Source organism: Phoenix dactylifera, chromosome 11 (genome assembly GCF_051530095.1).
Source record: "Phoenix dactylifera cultivar Ajwa chromosome 11, Ajwa_hap1_PhDact_Kaust_v1.1, whole genome shotgun sequence".
Classification (NCBI taxonomy): domain Eukaryota; kingdom Viridiplantae; phylum Streptophyta; class Magnoliopsida; order Arecales; family Arecaceae; genus Phoenix; species Phoenix dactylifera.
In genome coordinates this window covers 3971031-3993736 of record NC_143200.1, presented here as the reverse complement: position 1 = coordinate 3993736, position 22706 = coordinate 3971031, and the positions used below count along the sequence as shown (strand labels likewise).

The following is a 22706-nucleotide window of genomic DNA, read 5'->3' as shown; positions in this document are numbered from 1 at the left end:
AAAAATATCGAGACATTTATTCAAATACTCTCACCTTTCTCGTTTTCATCTTTGAGACTATAATTTTGTATTAATAAGCACATTCATGGTTGGATTTTTCCATAACAAGAGTAAAATAATTATTCAAATATTAGCAGAATGTAAGGAGAAATAACCAGGCCTACGAATCCGGCCTGAGTTTCAATAACTTTTTGTGAAAAATTAAATTTCACATGGTTCTAATTCATATTAGTGTTCTAGGTGCCTGCAAACATACATGTGCTCTACTTGCTTCAAGACATTCTTTGCTTGGAGATATTTAGGCAATGATAAGAGATAGAGTGGCCTTTCAAGCCCAGCATATATTTAGAAAGGCTAACGGGGTCGCGGATTGGGTGGCTGCTTATGTGGCCTGCCACTCCGGAGGTACCTTGTGGACGAAGAAGAGAGAATTGCCTAGGGTACTCGATGATTTATTATTTTCTGATTTTATTGGGGGCATCTGTGATAGTAATGTATGAAATGCCCGTTTTAGCAAAAAAAAAAAATTACATGTACCCTACTTTAGAGATATTTGGGCATAGCTAAAAAAATGGAAGATGAACATCATTGTAGATTGGATAGCGTCATATATGGCTGATCACACTAAATCTACTCTATGGACGACTTTGTTAGATGTTCTTACACTTTTTTTTTCAATATTTTATTTACGGATTTGGACGAATGTATTTATTTTAGATTGGTTTAATAAATTTGATTTTTCAAAACAAATATAATGGAAGGCAATAATGGGATTGGCAGATAGAGGCTTAAATAGTGTCCTGAGAATGGTCCTAAGTTATCTCTAGTTTCCTAATTAAAAGAAAAAATGCCAGCTGCGTTAAGGTATTGCAAATTAAACCCCATCCCTGATGGAAATGTCCCATTCTCAGTTGAAGCATATCTCCAATGCATGCTCAAAGAAAGGAAGCAGTTATCTAGAATATACACCTGCTATTAGCCATGCAAAGTATATTTCTTACAAAAAGAATTATATGATTGGAAACAGAAGGAGAAGAGAATAATAGAATATATACCTGTTATGCATGCAAAAATATTGCCTTCCCTCTGCTAGAGGACCCAAAAAGGGGACCAATCCATGGAACAAGCAAAGAGGAAAACTGGCATTTCCTAGTATCCATCCGAGGTTTCTTTTTTTATTTGTTTCCATGGAAGAAATGTTGATTATTTTATCTAAGAAAAAGGACAAGTCACGAAAGCTGTAGTATCATTTTGTCACATTTTTGGGTACACTAGCAATGTATATCAATGATTTGAGTGGAGGAATTCTAGGATAGGAGAGTCTTTGAAGTTTCATTTTTAAATTTCTACAGATGAGAGAAGGAGAGGAGGGAATGAAAAAGAAAAAACACTAAAAGAAGAATGAAAGAAGAAGGAAAAAAAAGAGAGGAAGAAAGCAAGGAAGAAAGGAAGCAAAACGAGAGAAAAAAAAAAGGGAAGCGAGCAAATAAGAAATCAAAAAGAAGGGATGAAGAATGCAAAGCATGAAAAAAAAGGGAAAGCAAAAAAAAAAAAAGAGAAAAAAAAAGAAACGCTTGCAAATAAATTTCTCTTTCTTATTTTTAGGTCGAGCAATCAATGCCAGGCCGCCGCCACTTTTGTTTTTTTTGCTAAGACGGGCGAGTTAGACTATACAAGTAGAGACACATCTAATAAAATTAGAAAACAACACATTACGAAATATCTTAGATAGCTTTTCTTCCCGGATCCACAATATGCCGCCAGAGAGATTGGCCACATAAGCGGCCACCCAGTTTGCAGCGCCATTGACCTTCCTAAAAACGTGTTTGGCCTGGAACGCCACCCTGTCCCCGGCCATCGACTTAATATCCCGAAGCAAGGGGTGGTCCCAACCTAGACGACTCGAATCCCTCTGAATCCAACCTATCACTATGACCGAGTCATCCTCCAAGACGATAGAGTCGACCCACAACATGCAGCGAGCATAGCGAATGCTTGCCCAAGCCTCTTGCACCTCAACCTGGAAATAGTGATGTATGAGAGCTAACAGCCACCACCCTCGAGCGCGAGTCCTTAATGACAAAGCCCGCGCCCCCTCTATTCTCTCCATCCACAACCGACCCGTCAAAACTGACCTTAAAAAAGCTCGAAGGTGGAAGCTCCTAGGCAGGCCACCTTCGTCACCTAAGCATGGTTACAGTCGGCCACTCTCACCAGCTAATTTTTTGGCTTGAGCTCATTTGTTCTCTTTAAGCTTGAAGCTCGGATTTTGGCGGCCATAAGAACAAAAAAAAAAAAAAAATCATGCAATGCGAATGGCATCAGTTAATGGGAGTGAGTGACGAAACTTCCGTAGATGCAGTAATGCCGTTGTTTGGCACAGGTCACACAGCATTTGAACAGACTGATTAAATCATCGGAGGAGATTTACTTGATCGGAAGATGAGAGCTTGGGTACTGGTGATGGATTGCTGACCGTCGGATTATTAAATCCCTCTTTTATCACGTGTCATGCATACTCCCACAGTCGATGGTTGCTATTGCTTGCCTCGTGGCCAATGATGGTTCAAGGAAGTATGAGCGCTCACTTTAGTCCCACATCGGGTACAGGTAAAGCAGGTGAGGGCCGGGAGCTGGATTAAAGGAGACGGCCGTGGGACGGTGAACCATACTTACCTGGACGGGGTCAATGGGTGAACAAGAAGGCCCATGGCCTAGGTCAGGGGCCCACATTGCACTTGGTGGGAGCCCTGGCTTACCATCTCCCCAAGAGGGAGAGTGGACGTCATAATTTGTGGTAGAGGGGGTACGCGTTCGCGCGGCCCCCGCCCAACTCCTAATTCTCAAATTTTTTTTCTTTGTCATTCAATATTTTAGATGAAAGTTGGAGACTTGGAGTAATCAGAAACTTTTTCATTTCAAAGATCAATCCAATCCTTCGATTCTTCTAGCATTTTTATTTTGTGAAAACTGATGTATTAATGTGCAATGGTAAGAGAAGAATTAAGGAAATTCACGGTTCAATTAATATGCAGCACTGACTCATGATTTCCGTGTAAAAAAAAAAGATCCATGATTGTTTCTTTCATTTCTATTCCTTTGTTGAGACTCTTAAAGTTTCATGCAATAATATCCAAGGATGTTAATCTGATTGGTGCCTTAAAGGTTTCTAAAATAGTTGTGAAAAAAATACTCTAGATGGCTGGTAGGGTGATTAATGGTTCGAATATTCTTGGTAACTTCTATGTCATATTGTTGGTGTATCTTTTGTCACCACTTTTTTTCTCATGTTGTTTTGTGCTGGAATTTGAAGAAATTCTTTCCATTACGCTGCTTATTCCTTATTGGTAACTGCAACTTGGGCATCAACATGCTTATTTTATGAAGATGCGCCATCACGTATCAGACCATGCTGACATGATCTATGCAGCTTGTGCATGATACCAACCTTCACCGGTGATTTAATGGCTTGGAAGGACCACAAGCCTTCGCATTTAGAGTTTGTTTAGGTGATTGAATTGAAAATCCGATAGAATTCTTGGCTTGGACCAGTATAATTAGTAAAATCATAGGATTATAAACAGAGCTAGATCTATATTTATAAATACCTAGGGGTAGCTTTGGAGTGGGCCAACCAGAATGCATAGAAAAAACAAGTAAGAATCCCATAGGCCTGAATTTCTGTTGAGGTCTTTGTTTTCTCCTATTGGATTTAGGCCGATCCACTCCAAAGCTACTCTTAGATATTTATGAATATAAGTCTAGCTGAATCTGTAATTTTATAATTTTGCTGGTTGTACTAATCCAACCTACGAATCTTGTAGGATTTTCAGCTTAATCATCCAAATAAGCTCTTAGTTTGTTCTTTGTTTCTTGCTGCTTATCTTGAAATGGAGGATGACAAAGAGGTTACCTTAGTGATTCCTTTGCTTTTCGGCGAGTCTTTGAGGAGCAGCTGGCTGAGAGAGTCCTAGCACTTCCGATCCCCGCAGGAAAAACAACGGACAAGAGGGTATGGAGTGGGACTGGGAGGTTGAAGGTGAACACTCAAGACTTACATGGCCTAGTTAGAGCAGTTTTGACCCGACGGATTGATAGGGGTTGGATTTAGAGGTATCCACTCCTGTGTCGTCCTGTTCATCTGTAAGGTGGCATGGGGGTGTCTGCCAACCAAGGGCATACTGGCCAGAAGAGGAGTGAGGGTCTCTTTAGTCTACGAGGTATGCCCTTATGTGGATTAGTCTATCTATTATGTTTTCTTAGGATGTCCGCGAGCGGCCTAGATCTAAAGGTGCGCTATGGCCTCTCTCGGCTTGTGGCAGGTTTTGTCATCGATTAAGGCTTTTCTTGGCTTTTTGAAGGAATCATTGCAAAGGCCCAATACTGTGGAGCGAGGGATCAGATGTGCCTACCTGACCTATCACATATGGCTACATAGAAATGTCCGGATTTTCGAGGACATAAAGGTGCACTTGAGGATAGTGGTAGATAGAGCACTACTTCATGTTGTGGAGATCATCAGTACCACGACGGTGGCTTTTTTTGGGACGGCTAGGGATATCTGGGACTCCCACTTAGCTTATGGTGAACTTCGATGATAGTGCTGCTGAGGGAGGCGGTAGCGTGGGCTTTTTTTATCAAAGATCATAATGCCAGATTTGTGGCGGCCGGAGGCCGGCCCTATGTAAGGCTTGTTTTGGGTGCAGACTGCATTCACCTTGAATGGAACTCGACTACGGTGATCAAGTAGATTTGAGGCTAGTACGACGATGTTGGCGGGAAGTTGCTGCTCCGCGATATATACATGCCATCGAGAGGGTGTGGCTCCTTTCGTACCACGCATGTCTATCGGAAGGCGAACAGTGCTGTTGACTGGATCACCTCCTTTGCGACTCATCATTCTGGAAGGTTTTTTTAGAATAACCAAATATTTGTAGTTTCCTCTCTTTGCCAACTTCTTTTTTCTAATTTTGTTAGCTGCACTCATGCACGTTTAGTGTGAGGTACCGTTATATCAAATAATTAAAAAAAAGATCAAGAACTAGTCTATCCAAATAGAGTAACATTCAGCATGAAGTATGTTCCTGGGGGGTGGCTTGAAGAGAGGAGTGGTATTGCAATCACATTTAAATAAGCTTCTATTTTGTTAAATTTGTTGAAAATGATTCATAACTTCCTGCTTATGCTATAATATAAACACTTGCTGCTGCTTTTTGTGTTGTCACTCGGATATCCATCATAGATTCAGTGTTATTATTTAAATGTGGTTATGGAACTATGGTGTAAAGAAACTTGTAGTCTTATTCTAGGGATAGCCAGCAATGCTCAAAAATTAGCTGTTTGTCATTGATATGTTTTAGTTTTTAACATTGAATTAATTCACTTATAATGTTTTCTGGCGTAAGATAAGTGGAGTTGCAGTTAAGAGAAACTACAATTGACAACTAGAGAGTATTTGATTTGTGACTTGTTTTACTCTGCAGTTTTCCAAAGAAAAAAAAGGAGCATTCTACCTGTTGGTGGTATCAGTGGACAGTGGCAGGCGTCGCCGTCATGAGTATCGTTCACGGTAGCAGCATGGAAGAAGATGGAAAGCTTAACTTCAGAGATTCATGGGCATTCCTCACAGCCTCACGCCATTATTTGGAGTATATGAAGACAGAAAAATGGACACACAAGTCTTTTCCTTTGAAATATGTCGGCAAGGGGGTTTATTAATATCTACTGCCACAAGGTAATTAAGTTTCTCTACCACATTTGTCCTTAATTGATTCCTCTGCGTGTAACTTCATTAAAGTTTTGATTGTTCTCTCTTTTTCCAGCACTTTCCTCCTCCCTAAAATTTAAATGACTGTAATAACTAATCTCTGTTTTTCCATCCTTTTTTCCATGGGAGATGCATGAGAGGGAGAAAGAGTTTTTGAAAAGTTTTTTTTTTATAGAAAAATAGTTTTTGTAGTTGATACGTTTTGGAACGGATCATAGTCGGCATGCAGGAGGATTGGCTAATCAAAACCCTCCATGAAGCTTCCAATCCCCTAATCAAGCTATGCCATATGACAAGCCTAAGAAGTGCGCCGCGGCCTTTGAATCTCAAAATCTGCCCCACAACCGGCAGCACCGTGTGGACACGATTGCGGGTGATTTCATAAAATCATGCTCGCAAAATGTGTGGGGCATGATGTACATGCGAAACAGCCACGCGTGATCCTTGGAACATGCAGTGGCCTACCAAAAATGGTTGATCCATGTGCCCAAATTCTCCGGCAACAAACGTCGGTCTTCGTCTATACAATTCCATTCTAAGAAAATCTTCGAGATAAATGCTCTGGAGCTTTGGTAGACCATCGTGTTGTCACTTTCTAAACCTCCACTATTTTCTGAGTGTCGTTCTGACTTGGGCATCGAAATGTCCTCCGTTGGATGCTCTCCGACAAAAGAACTTTTTTCATCTTTATTGTTTCAGATCGAAATCGATATCGAATCGGAATCTCAAGTACGACCTTAACCTTCTGACATGGTTTCAGGCGCACTACCGCTTAACACGGCCTAAGCAGCTGAGCACCGAGCCCTCCAGCAATCTTTACCATTTGGCACTATGATCAAACCAATTTTCAGCGGCAACAATAGTTTTAAAACCAACTTTGATCCGTCTTGAAAACAAAAGAGGGATATATATTTTCTCGAAAAAACATAATTATTTTTTCAGGAAGGTTAATGGGTTGGGAGTATCAAGTTGGATTAGAGAGAGTTCAAGTAGTTGAGATTAATGCTTGTAATTACTACTTTGAGAAGAAAGAGAGAGGCAGTGGTTACATCAGGAAGGTATTCTTGGAAGAAAAAAATGACAAATGGAATCAGAAAAAAAGCATATTTCCTCATTTCAAAAACTGCCATTTTTATATATAACATTGTTACGGGGGGTTCCCCGAATTTAGTCCCACATCGGCTAATCAGCGGGAAGGTCTGTGCCATATAATGGGGGGCTCAATCACCCTTCCCTTAGGAGGCGCCTTTTGTGGGGCAAAACCGTGAGGCGCCGTGAGGAGGGCTCCGGGTACGCTCGACCCCCAAATCGGACCCAAAGCGGACAATACCTTCTGAGGGACACTCTCTCTTCCCCTGCTCGGCTGGTGTGTGGGCTCTGCTGGTGACGGGGTGCAAATCCCGCATCAAATATAGATATTGAAAAATTATAAACTCAAACTTGTTTTAGTGGTCACACTCATTTATTCCAGCAGGATTTTATTGTTATGCCTAATGTTGCATAGCTTTGCATTTTTTCAGGCTTGGGCTCGTTGTATTAAAGTTCTTCAAAATTGAGCCAAGTTCAAGTTGAGCTTATTTATGAACCTTGAAGTTCTACCAATTTTCCAGCCTAACAAATTTGCAAAAGCCACTAATTAAGTTACCAAACCGAATATGAATTTTCACTTATTCTTACGAGCTAGAGATTGTTTGGGCTTGATTCATTGTCTATGAGACAAATCACCAAATCATAGGAGAATGTTCAAGCTTAGCTTGTCAACCAATAAAATAATTTTGAATTAGCTTATTTTGAGCTTGAATGATGAATAAACATTTAGGAGGTGCATATGAGAGGCCTTATTGAGTGTTGGACATTCATGCTTGGTTTGGTTGACCTTATATTTTCCTTCAACCTGACACGAGTCCAATGCGCAAGTTTAATTTTGTACATGATCAGTCATGTCACGCCCCGGACCCGGATCCGTGACACGGCCGTGCTATTGGCGACTATCGCCCACAGTAGCACGCAGCCTCATACAGGGGTAACAGGTAGCCAAAAGGATTCAAACTTATATATATATTAAAAGTTTGAATTACAACCTTCAAGTTTGAAACCAAAAATACAGAACTTCTATGCTATTCAAATGTACAAAAGTATATATGCTTCTCCAAAAATACGAAGCTCTGTAACAAAATAAAAGCATATCTGATGGCGATCACTGATGAGGATCTGAAAGAAAAAAAAAATAAACAGATGTGAGCTACACGGCTCAGTAAGTAATCCTGCATAATCCTACCGGATCAACCAGTAGACTAAACATATAAATCAGGGTTTGAGAAGCTGACATGCATATTCATCTAATAATCATCATGGCACAATAAGTATGTGATTTAAACAAAGCAATAGTGCAAATCACAAAAATTTTCATAAAGTATGCATATGAAACCGTGCCCCCGGCATGCCGTGGTCCATTCTCTCGGATGCTATTGCGAAGTCCATTCGGCCACTGGCGGGGCCAGCTAGTCATTCTCGGCCACTAGCAAGGCCAGCGAAGTTATTCTCGGCCACTAGCAAGGCCAGCTCAGTTGCATTCGATCAGTAGCATCTTTGAGCCATTACAGTGCCTCTTGGCTAGCTAAGACTTTACAAACTTACATGCATGATTAAAATATCAGTATCATCATGTCGCATACATAGCCATAGCTTCTGGAATCATGCAAGTTACTTATGCATTGTAACATATCATGCAAGAAACATATATACTTAAAATAAATGCTTAGGAAACATTAATAACATAACATGATCCATAACAGGATTAGGACAGGTTACTTACAGCAATTCGTTATCCAAAGTCTTGGTGGCAAATCGTTGATTCCTAAAACCACATTATAGGAATCATATTATTCTCTATTTATTGTAGAATTTGGTTCATCTTATCATGGACTTGCTTGGGTCCCAACCAAGGATCTTGGCCCATTTTAATTTAGCCGATTTGAAGCCTTTGGTGTTCATTTAAAGACATTTGGGTCCATATGGTTAATTGGGCTTTTTAATGACAGGGTTGGGCCTGATTTAAAACTAAGTCCAGCCTCTTTCAGCCAATTAGGCCCTCTGCCAATTTAATTAGCTTGGACTGGGCCTGATTTACAATTAATTGGGCCTGCTGGGATTACTATTGCATAAATGGGGGTTCAGGCCCAGCTCAATTGGGTTTAATTTAACCCATTTCATTCAATTGGGCTCGGTTCAGTTCCTATTGGGTTTGGATTTAGCCCAATCTACTTAATTCGGGTTCAATCAGGCTTGATTGGGTTCAGACTCAACACCGATTAGGCTTAGTTGACCCGTTTAACTCGATTGGGCTGGAATCAATCCCTCATCGGACTCACCCAAATCGAATTAAAGGATTTAGGCCTAACGGGTTTCGGATCCGGACTCGGATCCGACCCGCTAGGCAGACCCGTTAAGGGCCCTTTCCAGGTGGTTCCAGAGGCTTCCGCCTCTTTTCGTGCGGCCCTCTCTCTTCTTCGGCTTCTCCATCTCCCATCCGCCGGCCTCCCCCTCCTTCCGCCTTCACCGAACCCTCCCCGGCCTCCTCCTCTCCCGGTGCCTTTCTCCTTCTTCCCTCGCCGCCTTCCGGTTCTTCCCCTCCTCTCGCAGGCGGCCGGGGAGGCGAGGCTCCCGATCCACCAGCCCGGAGAGGTGCAACCCTTTCGGGACGGCGGCGGTGAGAGGCCAGCTCTTCCCTCTTCTCCGAAGTGGTGCCGGAGGAGAGGAGAAGAGCTGGGAGGTGGGTTCGAGGCCGATCCCCTCCGGGGGTCTTCACCGGCTCCGACCACGGCTAGGTAAGGCCGGACTACGTCTTGCTCGATCAGGACCCTAGCTTTATTTGTGGCCCGAGGTAAGTATTTTAATGTTTCTTTTTTTTTTTTGTCTTTCTTCTTCTTCTGTTTCCTTCTTCCCCCTTTTTTCCTTTTTTCTTGTGGGAGTCTCGCCACCACCTCTCGCCGGCGGAGAGGCGGGGGCGGAGGCTGGCGGCCTTGGGGCCGCATTGGTCGCCGGCATGGCCAGAACCGGTGGCCCCCCTGGCTGCCCCTCTGCCCTAGGGCGGCAGCAGCCGGGGACTGTCACCCCGTAGGCCGAGTCCGGTTGGGCTCGGCCCGGGTGGCAGCCGGGCCTGGGCTTGGGTTTCCTTGGTCCGGCCCGCGGCCCGTGGGTCCGGCCTAGGGTTTTGTTGTTTTCTTCTTCTTGCCCGATCTTCCTCCTTGTGCCGGTGTGCTCCCCTCTGTTCCATGAATGGAACAGAGAGGAGAACACCCCCACCGAGGGGGTTCCTCCCCTCTTCTCTCGCTTTAGTCTACTGGCAGTGTGCTTACCTTGACTTGGCTGAGTGGAGTCGGGCAGCGACCCTTTCTCGGCAAATTCCCTCCTTCCTCCCTTGGGCTGCGGGGCACCTTCCACCTCCAGCTCCGGGATCTAGCTCTCTGGTTCAGAATATCAGAGGGTTAGAGGCTTAGGAGGGTATATCCAAGATTAGGGTTAGCAGGGCTTAGGTCTATAAAAACTAAGCTTGTGATTTGACCCCAAGGAGAGGTGGCATCCTCTCCTTGCTCAGGGCTTCGGGAGCCACCACCTGCCCCTCCCTTCAGGCCAGCTCAGGGTTCAGCTGCCGAGGAGGAGGAGGAGGTGGCGGGCTCTGGTTGTGCATGCTTGTGGGGGTCTCTTCTTTGGCCATCTGGTGGTCCTGTCTTTTCAGCCATCGGGGAGGATGGCATTCCTATTCTTTCTAGGCCTGCTAACCCTTCACCCTGGCCCAATACCCTCAAACTGGGCCCTACAGTATTGGGCCCGGTCTGTATTGGGCTCGGACATTACATCCTTCCCCCCTTAAATAAATTTCGTCCTCGAAATTAAGCATACCTTGGTCCTCGAAGAGCTGAGGGTAGCATTGTCGCATCTCCTCCTCCAATTCCCAGGTAGCTTCCCTTTCAGTGTGGTTGGTCCACTGGACTTTAACATAGGGAATGGTGCGCCTTCGGAGGATTTGCTCTTTTCTGTCTATGATGCGCAGGGGAGTCTCCTCATAGGTTAAATCTTCATTTAATTGCAGAGGCTCATGTGGCACCACATGGCTGGGATCCGGGACATACCTCCGTAACAAGGAGACGTGGAAGACGTTGTGTACGCCTGATAGCTCCGGAGGTAGGGCCAATTTGTAGGCAACCTTGCCTATCCTGGCAAGAATCTCGAAAGGGCCGATGTAGCGAGGACTTAGCTTGCCGTGTCTTCCGAATCGGGTAATGCCCTTCGACGGAGAAATTTTCAGGAAGACAAAGTTCCCCTCCAAAAATTCCAAGGCCCTTTTTCCTCTGTCAGCCCATCTTTTCTGTCTGTCTTGGGCAGCCTGAAGCCTTTGATTAATCAGGAGCCTTGGAGACTGGCTCCTCTCCTGGTGCGAGGTCGATAGCAAATTCGATCTCTCGGTCTGAGGGTAATCCCGGTAATTCCTCCGGAAAAACATCCGGATATTCTCTGACTACTGGAATATCCTCCAGTTTTGATCTCTTTCTGAGTATTCTTTACACAGGCCAGATAGGCCATACACCCCTTTTTCAGAGCCTTTCCAGCTTTCAAAGCGGAAATGAAGTGCAATGTGGGAGCACCCTGAAGGGGTATGTCGCCCTGAAAGAAAAATTCTTGCTCCCCAGGCATCCGAAATACCACCCTAGTCCATGCCCAAGATAATATCAAAGTCTTGCATGTCAAGCTGTAAAAGATTTGTCTCTAATTCTCTTTTTTTTTTTTTCCTATCTGAATTATGCAATCTCTATGTTTAGTGTTAACAATTGCGGTTTTCTGAAGGGGTGTAGCAACATGCCATGGTTCCACTAATTTCTCAGATGTGCTATGTAATTGTCTGAAAAAGCTAACTGACACGAAAGAATGCGTAGAACCAGAATCAAATAGAATGAGGGCAGGAACCGAGTTGACCAGAAGTGTACCTGTCACCACCTGATCGCTAGCACTGGCTTCCTGTCGAGTCAGTGCGAAAACTCGAGGGTTACCCCTTGATCTCTGGTCCTCTGGTGCAGTGTGTCTGGGCTCGTCCTTCTTTCGACTCGGGCAGTCGCGGGCGATGTGTCCTATCTGCCCGCAAGAGAAACAAGCTCCGGTCTTCATTAAGCAGGGTCCGCCATGGTTCCTACCGCAGGTGGGGCAGCTTCTGTTCTGTTTCTTCTTGGGCTCCGACCCCTTGCTGCCCCCGGACCTACTACTCTGAGCTCCCGACGATCGGATCCTTTTCATGTCTTCTCTCTCCCTCCCGGACCGTATCAGGTCAGCCTCAACCTTCAAGGCTCGGTCCAGTACATCTTTGTAGCTTGAGAACAGATGGGAGGATATTCGGGATCGAATCCCGTACCTTAATCCCTGTTCAAACCGGTTCACCTTACTTCTCTCCTCCTCCATGAACTGGGGGCATACATAGCCATAGCTTCTGGAATCATGCAAGTTACTTATGCATGATTAAAATATCAGTATCATCATGTCGCATACATAGCCATAGCTTCTGGAATCATGCAAGTTACTTATGCATTGTAACATATCATGCAAGAAACATATATACTTAAAATAAATGCTTAGGAAACATTAATAACATAACATGATCCATAACAGGATTAGGACAGGTTACTTACAGCAATTCGTTATCCAAAGTCTTGGTGGCAAATCGTTGATTCCTAAAACCACATTATAGGAATCATATTATTCTCTATTTATTGTAGAATTTGGTTCATCTTATCATGGACTTGCTTGGGTCCCAACCAAGGATCTTGGCCCATTTTAATTTAGCCGATTTGAAGCCTTTGGTGTTCATTTAAAGACATTTGGGTCCATATGGTTAATTGGGCTTTTTAATGACAGGGTTGGGCCTGATTTAAAACTAAGTCCAGCCTCTTTCAGCCAATTAGGCCCTCTGCCAATTTAATTAGCTTGGACTGGGCCTGATTTACAATTAATTGGGCCTGCTGGGATTACTATTGCATAAATGGGGTTCAGGCCCAGCTCAATTGGGTTTAATTTAACCCATTTCATTCAATTGGGCTCGGTTCAGTTCCTATTGGGTTTGGATTTAGCCCAATCTACTTAATTCGGGTTCAATCAGGCTTGATTGGGTTCAGACTCAACACCAATTAGGCTTAATTGACCCGTTTAACTCGATTGGGCTGGAATCAATCCCTCATCGGACTCACCCAAATCGAATTAAAGGATTTAGGCCTAACGGGTTTCGGATCCGGACTCGGATCCGACCCGCTAGGCAGACCCGTTAAGGGCCCTTTCCAGGTGGTTCCAGAGGCTTCCGCCTCTTTTCGTGCGGCCCTCTCTCTTCTTCGGCTTCTCCATCTCCCATCCGCCGGCCTCCCCCTCCTTCCGCCTTCACCGAACCCTCCCCGGCCTCCTCCTCTCCCGGTGCCTTTCTCCTTCTTCCCTCGCCGCCTTCCGGTTCTTCCCCTCCTCTCGCAGGCGGCCGGGGAGGCGAGGCTCCCGATCCAGCAGCCCGGAGAGGTGCAACCCTTTCGGGATGGCGGCGGTGAGAGGCCGGCTCTTCCCTCTTCTCCGAAGTGGTGCCGGAGGAGAGGAGAAGAGCTGGGAGGTGGGTTCGAGGCCGATCCCCTCCGGGGGTCTTCACCGGCTCCGACCACGGCTAGGTAAGGCCGTGGCCCGAGGTAAGTATTTTAATGTTTCTTCTTTTTTTTTTTGTCTTTCTTCTTCTTCTGTTTCCTTCTTCCCCCTTTTTTCCTTTTTTCTTGTGGGAGTCTCGCCACCACCTCTCGCCGGCGGAGAGGCGGGGGCGGAGGCTGGCGGCCTTGGGGCCGCATTGGTCGCCGGCATGGCCAGAACCGGCGGCCCCCCTGGCTGCCCCTCTGCCCTAGGGCGGCAGCGGCCGGGGACTGTCACCCCGTAGGCCGAGTCCGGTTGGGCTCGGCCCGGGTGGCAGCCGGGCCTGGGCTTGGGTTTCCTTGGTCCGGCCCGCGGCCCGTGGGTCCGGCCTAGGGTTTTGTTGTTTTCTTCTTCTTGCCCGATCTTCCTCCTTGTGCCGGTGTGCTCCCCTCTGTTCCATGAATGGAACAGAGAGGAGAACACCCCCACCGAGGGGGTTCCTCCCCTCTTCTCTCGCTTTAGTCTACTGGCAGTGTGCTTACCTTGACTTGGCTGAGTGGAGTCGGGCAGCGACCCTTTCTCGGCAAATTCCCTCCTTCCTCCCTTGGGCTGCGGGGCACCTTCCACCTCCAGCTCCGGGATCTAGCTCTCTGGTTCAGAATATCAGAGGGTTAGAGGCTTAGGAGGGTATATCCAAGATTAGGGTTAGCAGGGCTTAGGTCTATAAAAACTAAGCTTGTGATTTGACCCCAAGGAGAGGTGGCATCCTCTCCTTGCTCAGGGCTTCGGGAGCCACCACCTGCCCCTCCCTTCAGGCCAGCTCAGGGTTCAGCTGCCGAGGAGGAGGAGGAGGTGGCGGGCTCTGGTTGTGCATGCTTGTGGGGGTCTCTTCTTTGGCCATCTGGTGGTCCTGTCTTTTCAGCCATCGGGGAGGATGGCATTCCTATTCTTTCTAGGCCTGCTAACCCTTCACCCTGGCCCAATACCCTCAAACTGGGCCCTACAGTATTGGGCCCGGTCTGTATTGGGCTCGGACATTACAAGTCAAATGCATGCTTAGTCGCAAGCCTAATCGAGCTTGTTAATTCACTTTTATCGCATCAATTTGTATTTCACACACTAGCAATGAACTATAACATGAGATTATTGAGTACAAGTTCACAACAAACTCAAAAAACTTGTTAAAACTTTTGTTATGATTCAATTTACTAAATACATATGAAGTTTTGCTTTATTAAACTTCCTGATAGATTATGCCAATGGTACTTCATTTGAAGCTTAACTATTTGCAAATCTCACATAGTTGTGCTCGATGTTATTCAAGCTGTGATTCATAACGACCCGAGACTAAAAAAAAGATGATTTTATCTAGAGAAATAACCCTCATTTAAGCTAGGAAAATAACCCTCAATAAAACGAGAAGGTACTCATGTACGAGAATCGAAGTGATTAGAACAGAACTCGAATATTCTTCGTTTAATTGTTGAATGAGCCAAACAATCTTCTTAGCAAGCGGAAATCAAACTTCTCAAAAGCGACTAAATCCAATTAAAACCCTATATTTGCAACCCGCGGTGCGAAATTCTTAGGTTGTGGATAATTCCTTTTTTGTTTTAGATGTGTAGGTATTTGGTTAGCCACCAATCAAGCAGTCTTAAAAAGATGTAATCTAGTTAGAGGTAAGAATCTCTTGGTTTGAGATCAGCAGTAATGCTGAGTGATGGGGACATCAGCTAGGTTCCCATTTTTATTTGCATATTTGTTTATTGTTATTTCTGGGTTTATTTGTGTTTTAGGGTTTATTTGTGGTTTATTTTATTCTGGGCTTATTTGCATTTTTAGGGCTTATTTGTGGGTTTATTGGGAATTATTTTATGTAAGGGGTTTTATTTTAATTGTTCTTATGGGACCCTATTTATAGGGAACTTTTATGTTGATTAGGGTTTTTAATGAAGAATTAAGAAATTTTCTCCCCACCTATTCTCCTCCTCTCTTCTTCTCTTCTCCCTCTTCTCCTCCTCCTCCTCTTTCTCTTCTCCCTCTTCTTCTGTTCTGATTTAAAATCCCACTGAAGTTTTCCTCCAGAATTGGTGCGGCATCAACTTGGTATCAGAGCAAGAGGCTTTGCCCCTACTGCCAAAGTCCGATCCAGATCAACTGAGCCTTCTGGTGAAATAGAGAAGACATCTCCCGGCTACATCTTTCAAAACAAGAGCCAAAAAAAAAAAAAAATTCTGCAGCCGAGAGAGAAGAAAGAGCCACAGTCCCTGCGCCGGAATCTCCCTTGCGTCTCTTTGACCTGATCCCTCAGTCGTCGCCGTTGCCCCACCACCTGCAACCACCGTCAGCCGGTGTATGGCTAAGCGTCGCCGGATTCCCAGATTTCTGTGGCCGCACGAGTATTACGCCGTACCTCGACCACGGACGCCGGAGCGTGTCGAAGGGCCACGAGTGGTTCCCGCCGCCGGAAAGAAGAAAAACGTCACCGCCCTCCTTGCAGCTTTGTCCCTCGAAACCGCAGTCGCCACTGCGACGGCGGTCCGATCTACACTCGATGGGGTCGAGTTTTTCTCACCCGGAAAGAGTTGATGGGGACATCAGCTAGGTTCCCATTTTTATTTGCATATTTGTTTATTGTTATTTCTGGGTTTATTTGTGTTTTAGGGTTTATTTGTGGTTTATTTTATTCTGGGCTTATTTGCATTTTTAGGGCTTATTTGTGGGTTTATTGGGAATTATTTTATGTAAGGGGTTTTATTTTAATTGTTCTTATGGGGCCCTATTTATAGGGAACTTTTATGTTGATTAGGGTTTTTAATGAAGAATTAAGAAATTTTTTTCCTACCTATTCTCCTCCTCTCTTTTTCTCTTCTCCCTCTTCTTCTTCTCCTCTCTTTCTCTTCTCCCTCTTCTTCTGTTCTGATTTAAAATTCCAGTGAAGTTTTCCTCCAGGATTGGTGCGGCATCACTGAGTCATTTACATATCACTTAAAGCTGATAACTAAGCCTCAAAGGTAGTTGCTGGCCATAGAATCAAATCAATGTGGTTCTAACCTCACATGACAGGACGGAGAGGTGAACTTAGGCGGTGATCGGATTCACGTCGCCACCTGGATACGATATCAGCCGCTCCTTTATAATCGAACGGCCCAGATAGAGGCCTAACTAAATTGTAGGGGCATATTGGATATTTTCAAAAACATTAGTGGTGTTTGAGTAATTAAAGTGCCATCGGTTGTATCGACCGAGGACCTTGTTATAAACTCCGCAGGCGATAGGGCCGACCGACGTTGGAGGGGCGGCGGCATCAGGGGTGGCACGAATGTCTAGGTGGGGGGTTATGGAGATGCTGAAGGGGTACGTGGCGGGGGGGCCGATCCGGGCCCGCAAGGCGGCGGCGGCGGCCCAATGCGGGGGTCGCGGAGCCGCCGGAGGTGGCCGGAGGCGGTGCGCGGCGGCGTGGGTGCGGTGCTCCCGGCCCGAGACGGCTGCGGCGGAGGCGGCGGGGCTGACGGCGGAGGCGGCGGAGGGCCGTGGAGGGAAGGGGCTGGCGGAAAGGCTCCGGCTGGGGAGGCTGGTGGAGGACGGGCTGTCGTACAAGGAGAGCTTCATCGTGAGGTGCTACGAGGTGGGGATCAACAAGACCGCCACTGTCGAGACAATCGCCAACCTCCTCCAGGTTCTCATAAAAATCCCACCTTTACTTTGATTCCTCGTTCTTTTTGGATCTTTGGTTCCATTCATTCTTCCTTTCTGGTGTTTTTGAAAGAAAGCCCAGAGGTCACTAATTAGATTTGATTTTAATTTTGTTTTCCTTTTTTTTTCTCTCTTCATTCTTGAATTTTTGAAACTAAAGTTCTGATGTGGAATTTCTTATCCTAAGAATTTTATCCCCTTGTTTTTTTCAAAAAACCATGGAAGCGGCTGACTGGCAATGGGTTATATTTAGTGTCAAGATTTCAATTTTTTCCCTCTTTAATTAATTGTTTTTGAAAAAAATCTTCTAGAGATTTGAGGTGGACCAGTGTTGGATTTTCTTTTAATTTGCCACTTCTATTTGTGGTGGTGGTGGTGGTCTGAAATGGGTTGTGCATCATGAATAAATTGCTTGCTTTTTTTCTTTTCTTTTTCCTTTTTTCTCGATCAGTTCATCTGTTAATTTAATGACCCTCTGTCTTAAATCTTAATTTGATTATTTTGATAGCTCGAGTTTGTTTATTTGGTAACTCTGAGGTTTCTAAGCATTTCTTTATTTTAGATTACGAGCATCGACATGGCTTTCTTAATTTGGCTACTATTTTTGTTTCTAACATTTATATCTTTATATTCATTTCTTTGTTGGTGTCTGCTAATTGACTTTTACCCTTTCAACAACATTCTCCATGTTTTGATCAAACTTCTCCATTGCTTGTTTCTGAAAAAAAAGAAAAAATATAACATGAAGGCAACTGGTGATGCTCTTTATAATTTCCATTAACACTTGTTTTCTACTGGTGCCATGATGCAGGAAGTTGGGGGCAGCCATGCACAGAGTGTTGGGTTTTCTACGGATGGGTTCGCCACGACACCCACCATGAGGAAACTTCGCCTCATATGGGTGACTTCTCGCATGCACATAGAGATATACAAGTATCCTGCCTGGTGGGTGCACAGATTTGTATCAGTACTTCTAATTTCCAAGCTTTTAGCTGCAGCTTACTGTGTGCTCTGGCTCAGGGGTGATGTTGTCGAGATTGAAACATGGTGCCAAGGGGAAGGAAAAATAGGCACCAGGCGCGATTGGATTCTCAAGGATTTGGCTACTGGTGATGTTATTGGTAGAGCTACCAGGTATATTTCTTAGCTTTATTTATCGTTTACTCTTCATTTACTCACCAACAAAAATTAAAATGTTGGATGCCGAAGACTTAGTTAAGATAGTTTACATGGCATGATGTGTTTTCTCCTATTAGCAACTGGGAGTTCCATTCATATTACTCACAGAATGTATCAGGGACAAGTCTATTCTACTGATTAAATATTTAAGAATTATTATGCATCTCATAAGTTAAGATAGTTTACGTGGTATGATGTGTTTTCTCCTATTAACAACAGGGAGTCCCATTCATATTACTCACAAATGTATCAGGGACAGGTCTATTCTACTGATCAAATCTTTAAGAATTATTATTCATTTCATAAGTGAAGATCTCACAACAGTTGATTAGCTCTCTCAAGGACAAAGGCAGGGTTAAAGTGTGGTTGTCTATTTAATTTTCAAAAACTTTTTTTATAACATCTATACCAAGGTGTTTTAAAAATCTGTTTTTGCTGGAAACAAGGGCTTTTCCAGGAGGTTGTTTCAATTTCTTGAAATTGAATGAAAGAAAAGTGGAAAAAGGAAAAAGCCAAGAGAGGACCTATAAATTGTGAAGAATCAGTTCAATAGAACATGACAAAATTTTTGGAAACTTGAAAAGGAATGTGCAGTGACAGTAAGATTGGCAAGAAGGTTGGAGATATGGCCATTTCTGGACATAATCAGGAAAAAAAGAGAGCTGTATTTGAGCTGCTGTAGCTTTTGATATCTCTATATATCTAATATCCCTGAAATGTTGTCGGTGCTTTTTTTTTTCCCGAATTTCGTTGTTATTAGAATAAATTGTTTTAACCGTGAGAGATATCCGTTCTTAGTTTTGGCTCAATGTTATCCTGTGACAGCAAGTGGGTAATGATGAACCAAGACACTAGGAGGCTTCAGCGAGTAAGTGATGAAGTGAGGGAAGAATATCTTGTTTTCTGCCCAAGAACTCCTAGGTAAGCTGCTATTGGACCTTTTGCTTTCTTCTTTGTATTTAATTAACATGACACTACTTTTGGTATGCAACTAAATGTATAATCCATTTTAAATGCTCCTTATATTACCCTTAAATTAAAGAAGACTTATGAAAGAAGATGTGAATGGTAGGAGAGGCCTTGCTTATGGCTACATTTAGCCCTTATTATACTCAATATCTTCATTTGAGGTGCTCTAGAACTATATATGAATGATAATTAAATTATTTTCTTTCATTAGCTATAGTGTTATTGTGAACTTTGTGATACTCGTTGTGGCAAAAATAAATTTATGGTAGTAGTATTGTTTCTCCTAAGATCTTACCCTTTCCATTTTAAGTACAAAGAGTACTGGATAGCTTCCTCTAGTGTTAATTAAGTTTTGTTATTTGCCTTTGCTTATTTTCCTCTCAGAAGATAACACGATAAAGTGATGCACAATAATAGAGCATATGACTATCTAGAGTGACCATGCAGATTAGCATTTCCAGAGGAGGATAATGGCAGCTTGAAAAAAATTCCGAAACTTGAAGATCCTGCAGAATATTCACAATTGGGACTTGTTGTAAGTTACTTGCCGAATTTCAGCTGTAACTTCCTCTATTCTGAGATAGCTTAATGGATTTTACATAAAATATGATTTTGTTTCCTGAATACTTGCCCTCTTGGAAATTTACAGCCCAGAAGAGCTGATTTAGACATGAACCAACATGTAAACAATGTCACTTACATCGGATGGGTCCTAGAAGTAAGTAGAATAGCAAAATATCTATTCTGGTTGCTAATTTAAGCTATCACTAAGTTTAGGATGCAGACAATTCATATCTGTCCTTTGTCTTAGTGCTTTTGTCCACTTACTTTCAGTTCATCTGCAATTCTTTTGCTAATGAATTTATTTTATATACAACAGAGCATGCCTCAAGAAATTATCGACACCCATGAACTGCAGACAATCACCCTGGATTACAGGCGAGAGTGCCAGCATAATGACGCGGTTGATTCTCTCACTAGTCTCGAATTGGCAGATGATGATAGAACAAATGGGTCTGCCAATGGAAAGCAACATGAGCAAGAGCTACCTCAGTTTTTGCATCTCTTGAGATTGTCAGGCACTGGACTTGAAATAAATCGGGGCCGCACTGAGTGGAGGAAGTTGATTCGATGATGTTTTTGTTAGAGCATTTTTAGTTTATCTGTCAGTTTAGCTTTTTTCACCATTTCAGTTCTTTATTTTGCTTATTACTTCTGTTGTCTCTGTTCTTTTGAGTGCAAGCATTACACAGTCATTTCACTGTTGTACTTTTCTTCCTTTCATCAATCATTTAATGTAATTGCATAGATTTTGCATCAATTTGTATGGTAAATTGGGTGATGAGGTTATTTTTAACTGGGGGACTAATATATCAGTTTCATTTTTGCTAAGTTTGATACTGCCATTCATGTCAGATTATTAAAAAGTGTTAAATATGAGGTTCTTGAGAGGTAGGAGAACATTCAATCCTCAAAATAAGTACCTAAATATGCTTCAATATACTATAATTGTGCAGAACAATATTTCTCACTCTCTCCCCCTCTCTCTCTTAAAAAAGCAGATTTGTTGTTCTCTTAAGGTGCTTGAAATTGAGATAAGCTTCTGCAATGCTTGAAAGTGATGGTTTCTTATAGATTGTCTTCTATTTGCTCTATGATATTTCACTATTTGCTTTCATAGGAATTCTATATCATATTTTAACTTTGTTGAAAATGCTGAAAGAGAACTTTTCTAATCATTGAATAACTTGTTAATTCCACTTAAAACAACCAAAAATATGATGAGAATGTAAAAACAATCTAATGAGCTACATTTATGCTCTCTCTCTCTCTCTCTGATTTTGTATTTTAGTTTCCTTTTCCTTGGATGTTACATGCATAACTAGTCTTTTCTATGAACAGCAATTGTCAATTTACAATTTTCATTTTTGGTCATTTCTTGAAAGAAATCTTCATATTGTTTTCCTGCATATATGCTTGCTGGCATGCAACAACTACTAAACTTAAGTAGCAGTGATGAATTTTGTATGATGATCTTGTGGATTGGAAATTTTTTTGGGGCCTTTGCCTTTGTAGTTTTGCAATCTAGAATTTAATTTCTCCTCAACCCTTCTGCGTCTTGCACATTTCATGATGGATGAGTGATGTGTGGGTTCCCTTGCTGTCTTCCGTGCAGGAACCTATGCATCCATTGGATGGGAATCCAATGGTAGTGTTGCAAACAAGTTGAGCTGAGTACAGGTTGCTCGAGCTGGGTTCGACATGGAATGCAGCTGCTCAGCTCAAGCTCAGCCTGAACTTGATAAATGTCGTTCAAGCTCTGCTCGTATAACCTCTAAGCTGAGCTTTAACCAGCTGAGTCAAGCTGAGCTTCCTTTTGTAACTGCTGCTGGTCCCTATTCCAGCAAGACTTGCTTATAAGCTGAGCTGTCTATGAGCAGTGTGGATCGTTTGCAGACTTATCCAATGGCTCTAATACATCATGTCTGTCTCGACTTGCATGCAGATGTAGAGGCAATGCTGCGATGTATGGGGGCCATTGGATATCATTCATGGCAGTATCCAAGGGCTCGCAGATTCCATGGTTTTGCAGGAACAAGGGAGGCATACCACTTCCCCCTAAGTGAGGTGATGATATGGAGTGGAAGGCTAGAAACCCGGTGCCTTGCCCAATGAAGTAGTATCTCCTGTCATGCAGGAAAAGTCGTGTTCATATGTGCTAAGTTTTTTGAGTTATGAATGTGATGCATGGTGCTGGGCTGCAGGACTTGTGGAACTAAAGCCAAGTTGCTTATTGCGCATGGTTGCTAACTCTGGCCTAGATATCAATTTGCAGTGGTCTTAGGAATCTTAGTTCGAATAAATCATTATACTTTTGGATATTAGTCTAAACAACATTATATTTGTTCAGGTTTCTATCAACTTGTTATAATTTTTAATTCTGAGATCTATATATCAAACTTGCTTTTACCATCTTAATTGATATTTTGATATATCATCTGAGAAAATTCTTTACCTTTCCATCTCAACTGAAATGAACCAATATTCCAAGTTCATCTTAGTGTTGGCTGCTCAACCAGATTGCAAGGCCTTATATCTTAGTGTAATTTTGACAATGGGTTTCTATATGCAGTGTATTTTAAATATCTAAAAATTCATTCTCTCAAGAAAACAAAATACTTTGATAGTTGTAAGTGAAATTTATTTATCTAGATTCACTTTTCACCCATCAATGCTTCATGTGATATTTATGTATATGATATACTGACAACATCTCTTTGACTGTGGGATTCTTGTCTTGTGCTCCACATCAAAACTTTTGTGAGGTTTGGAATGTTCAGGGAATACCCTGACAAGGAAGTTAGTTAGCCATAAAGTCACTTTGAACATTGGAATGAAGCAGGCCATGACAGGGAAATAGGAGTCAGTTCTCAGAGGATCTGTCACAGTAAAA

At 43.2% G+C, this 22706-nt stretch overlaps 1 protein-coding gene and 1 non-coding gene across 2 annotated transcripts; both read left to right on the top strand.

The window, feature by feature from the left end:
* Window positions 1-2668: 2668 nt before the first annotated feature.
* On the top strand, window positions 2669-2829 carry LOC113462953 (U1 spliceosomal RNA). Its single transcript, XR_003386367.1, has one exon. It is a non-coding gene; the product is annotated as a U1 spliceosomal RNA (small nuclear RNA).
* Window positions 2830-16726: 13897 nt separating this feature from the next.
* On the top strand, window positions 16727-22137 carry LOC103710583 (oleoyl-acyl carrier protein thioesterase 1, chloroplastic-like). Its single transcript, XM_089926283.1, has 7 exons — window positions 16727-17087; window positions 17916-18049; window positions 18125-18238; window positions 19109-19204; window positions 19700-19787; window positions 19902-19970; window positions 20133-22137. Exons 1-7 carry the CDS (start codon window positions 16731-16733, stop codon window positions 20385-20387), a joined length of 1113 nt encoding a protein of 370 aa, XP_089782409.1. The 5' UTR covers window positions 16727-16730; the 3' UTR covers window positions 20388-22137.
* The last annotated feature ends 569 nt before the right edge of the window (window positions 22138-22706 follow it).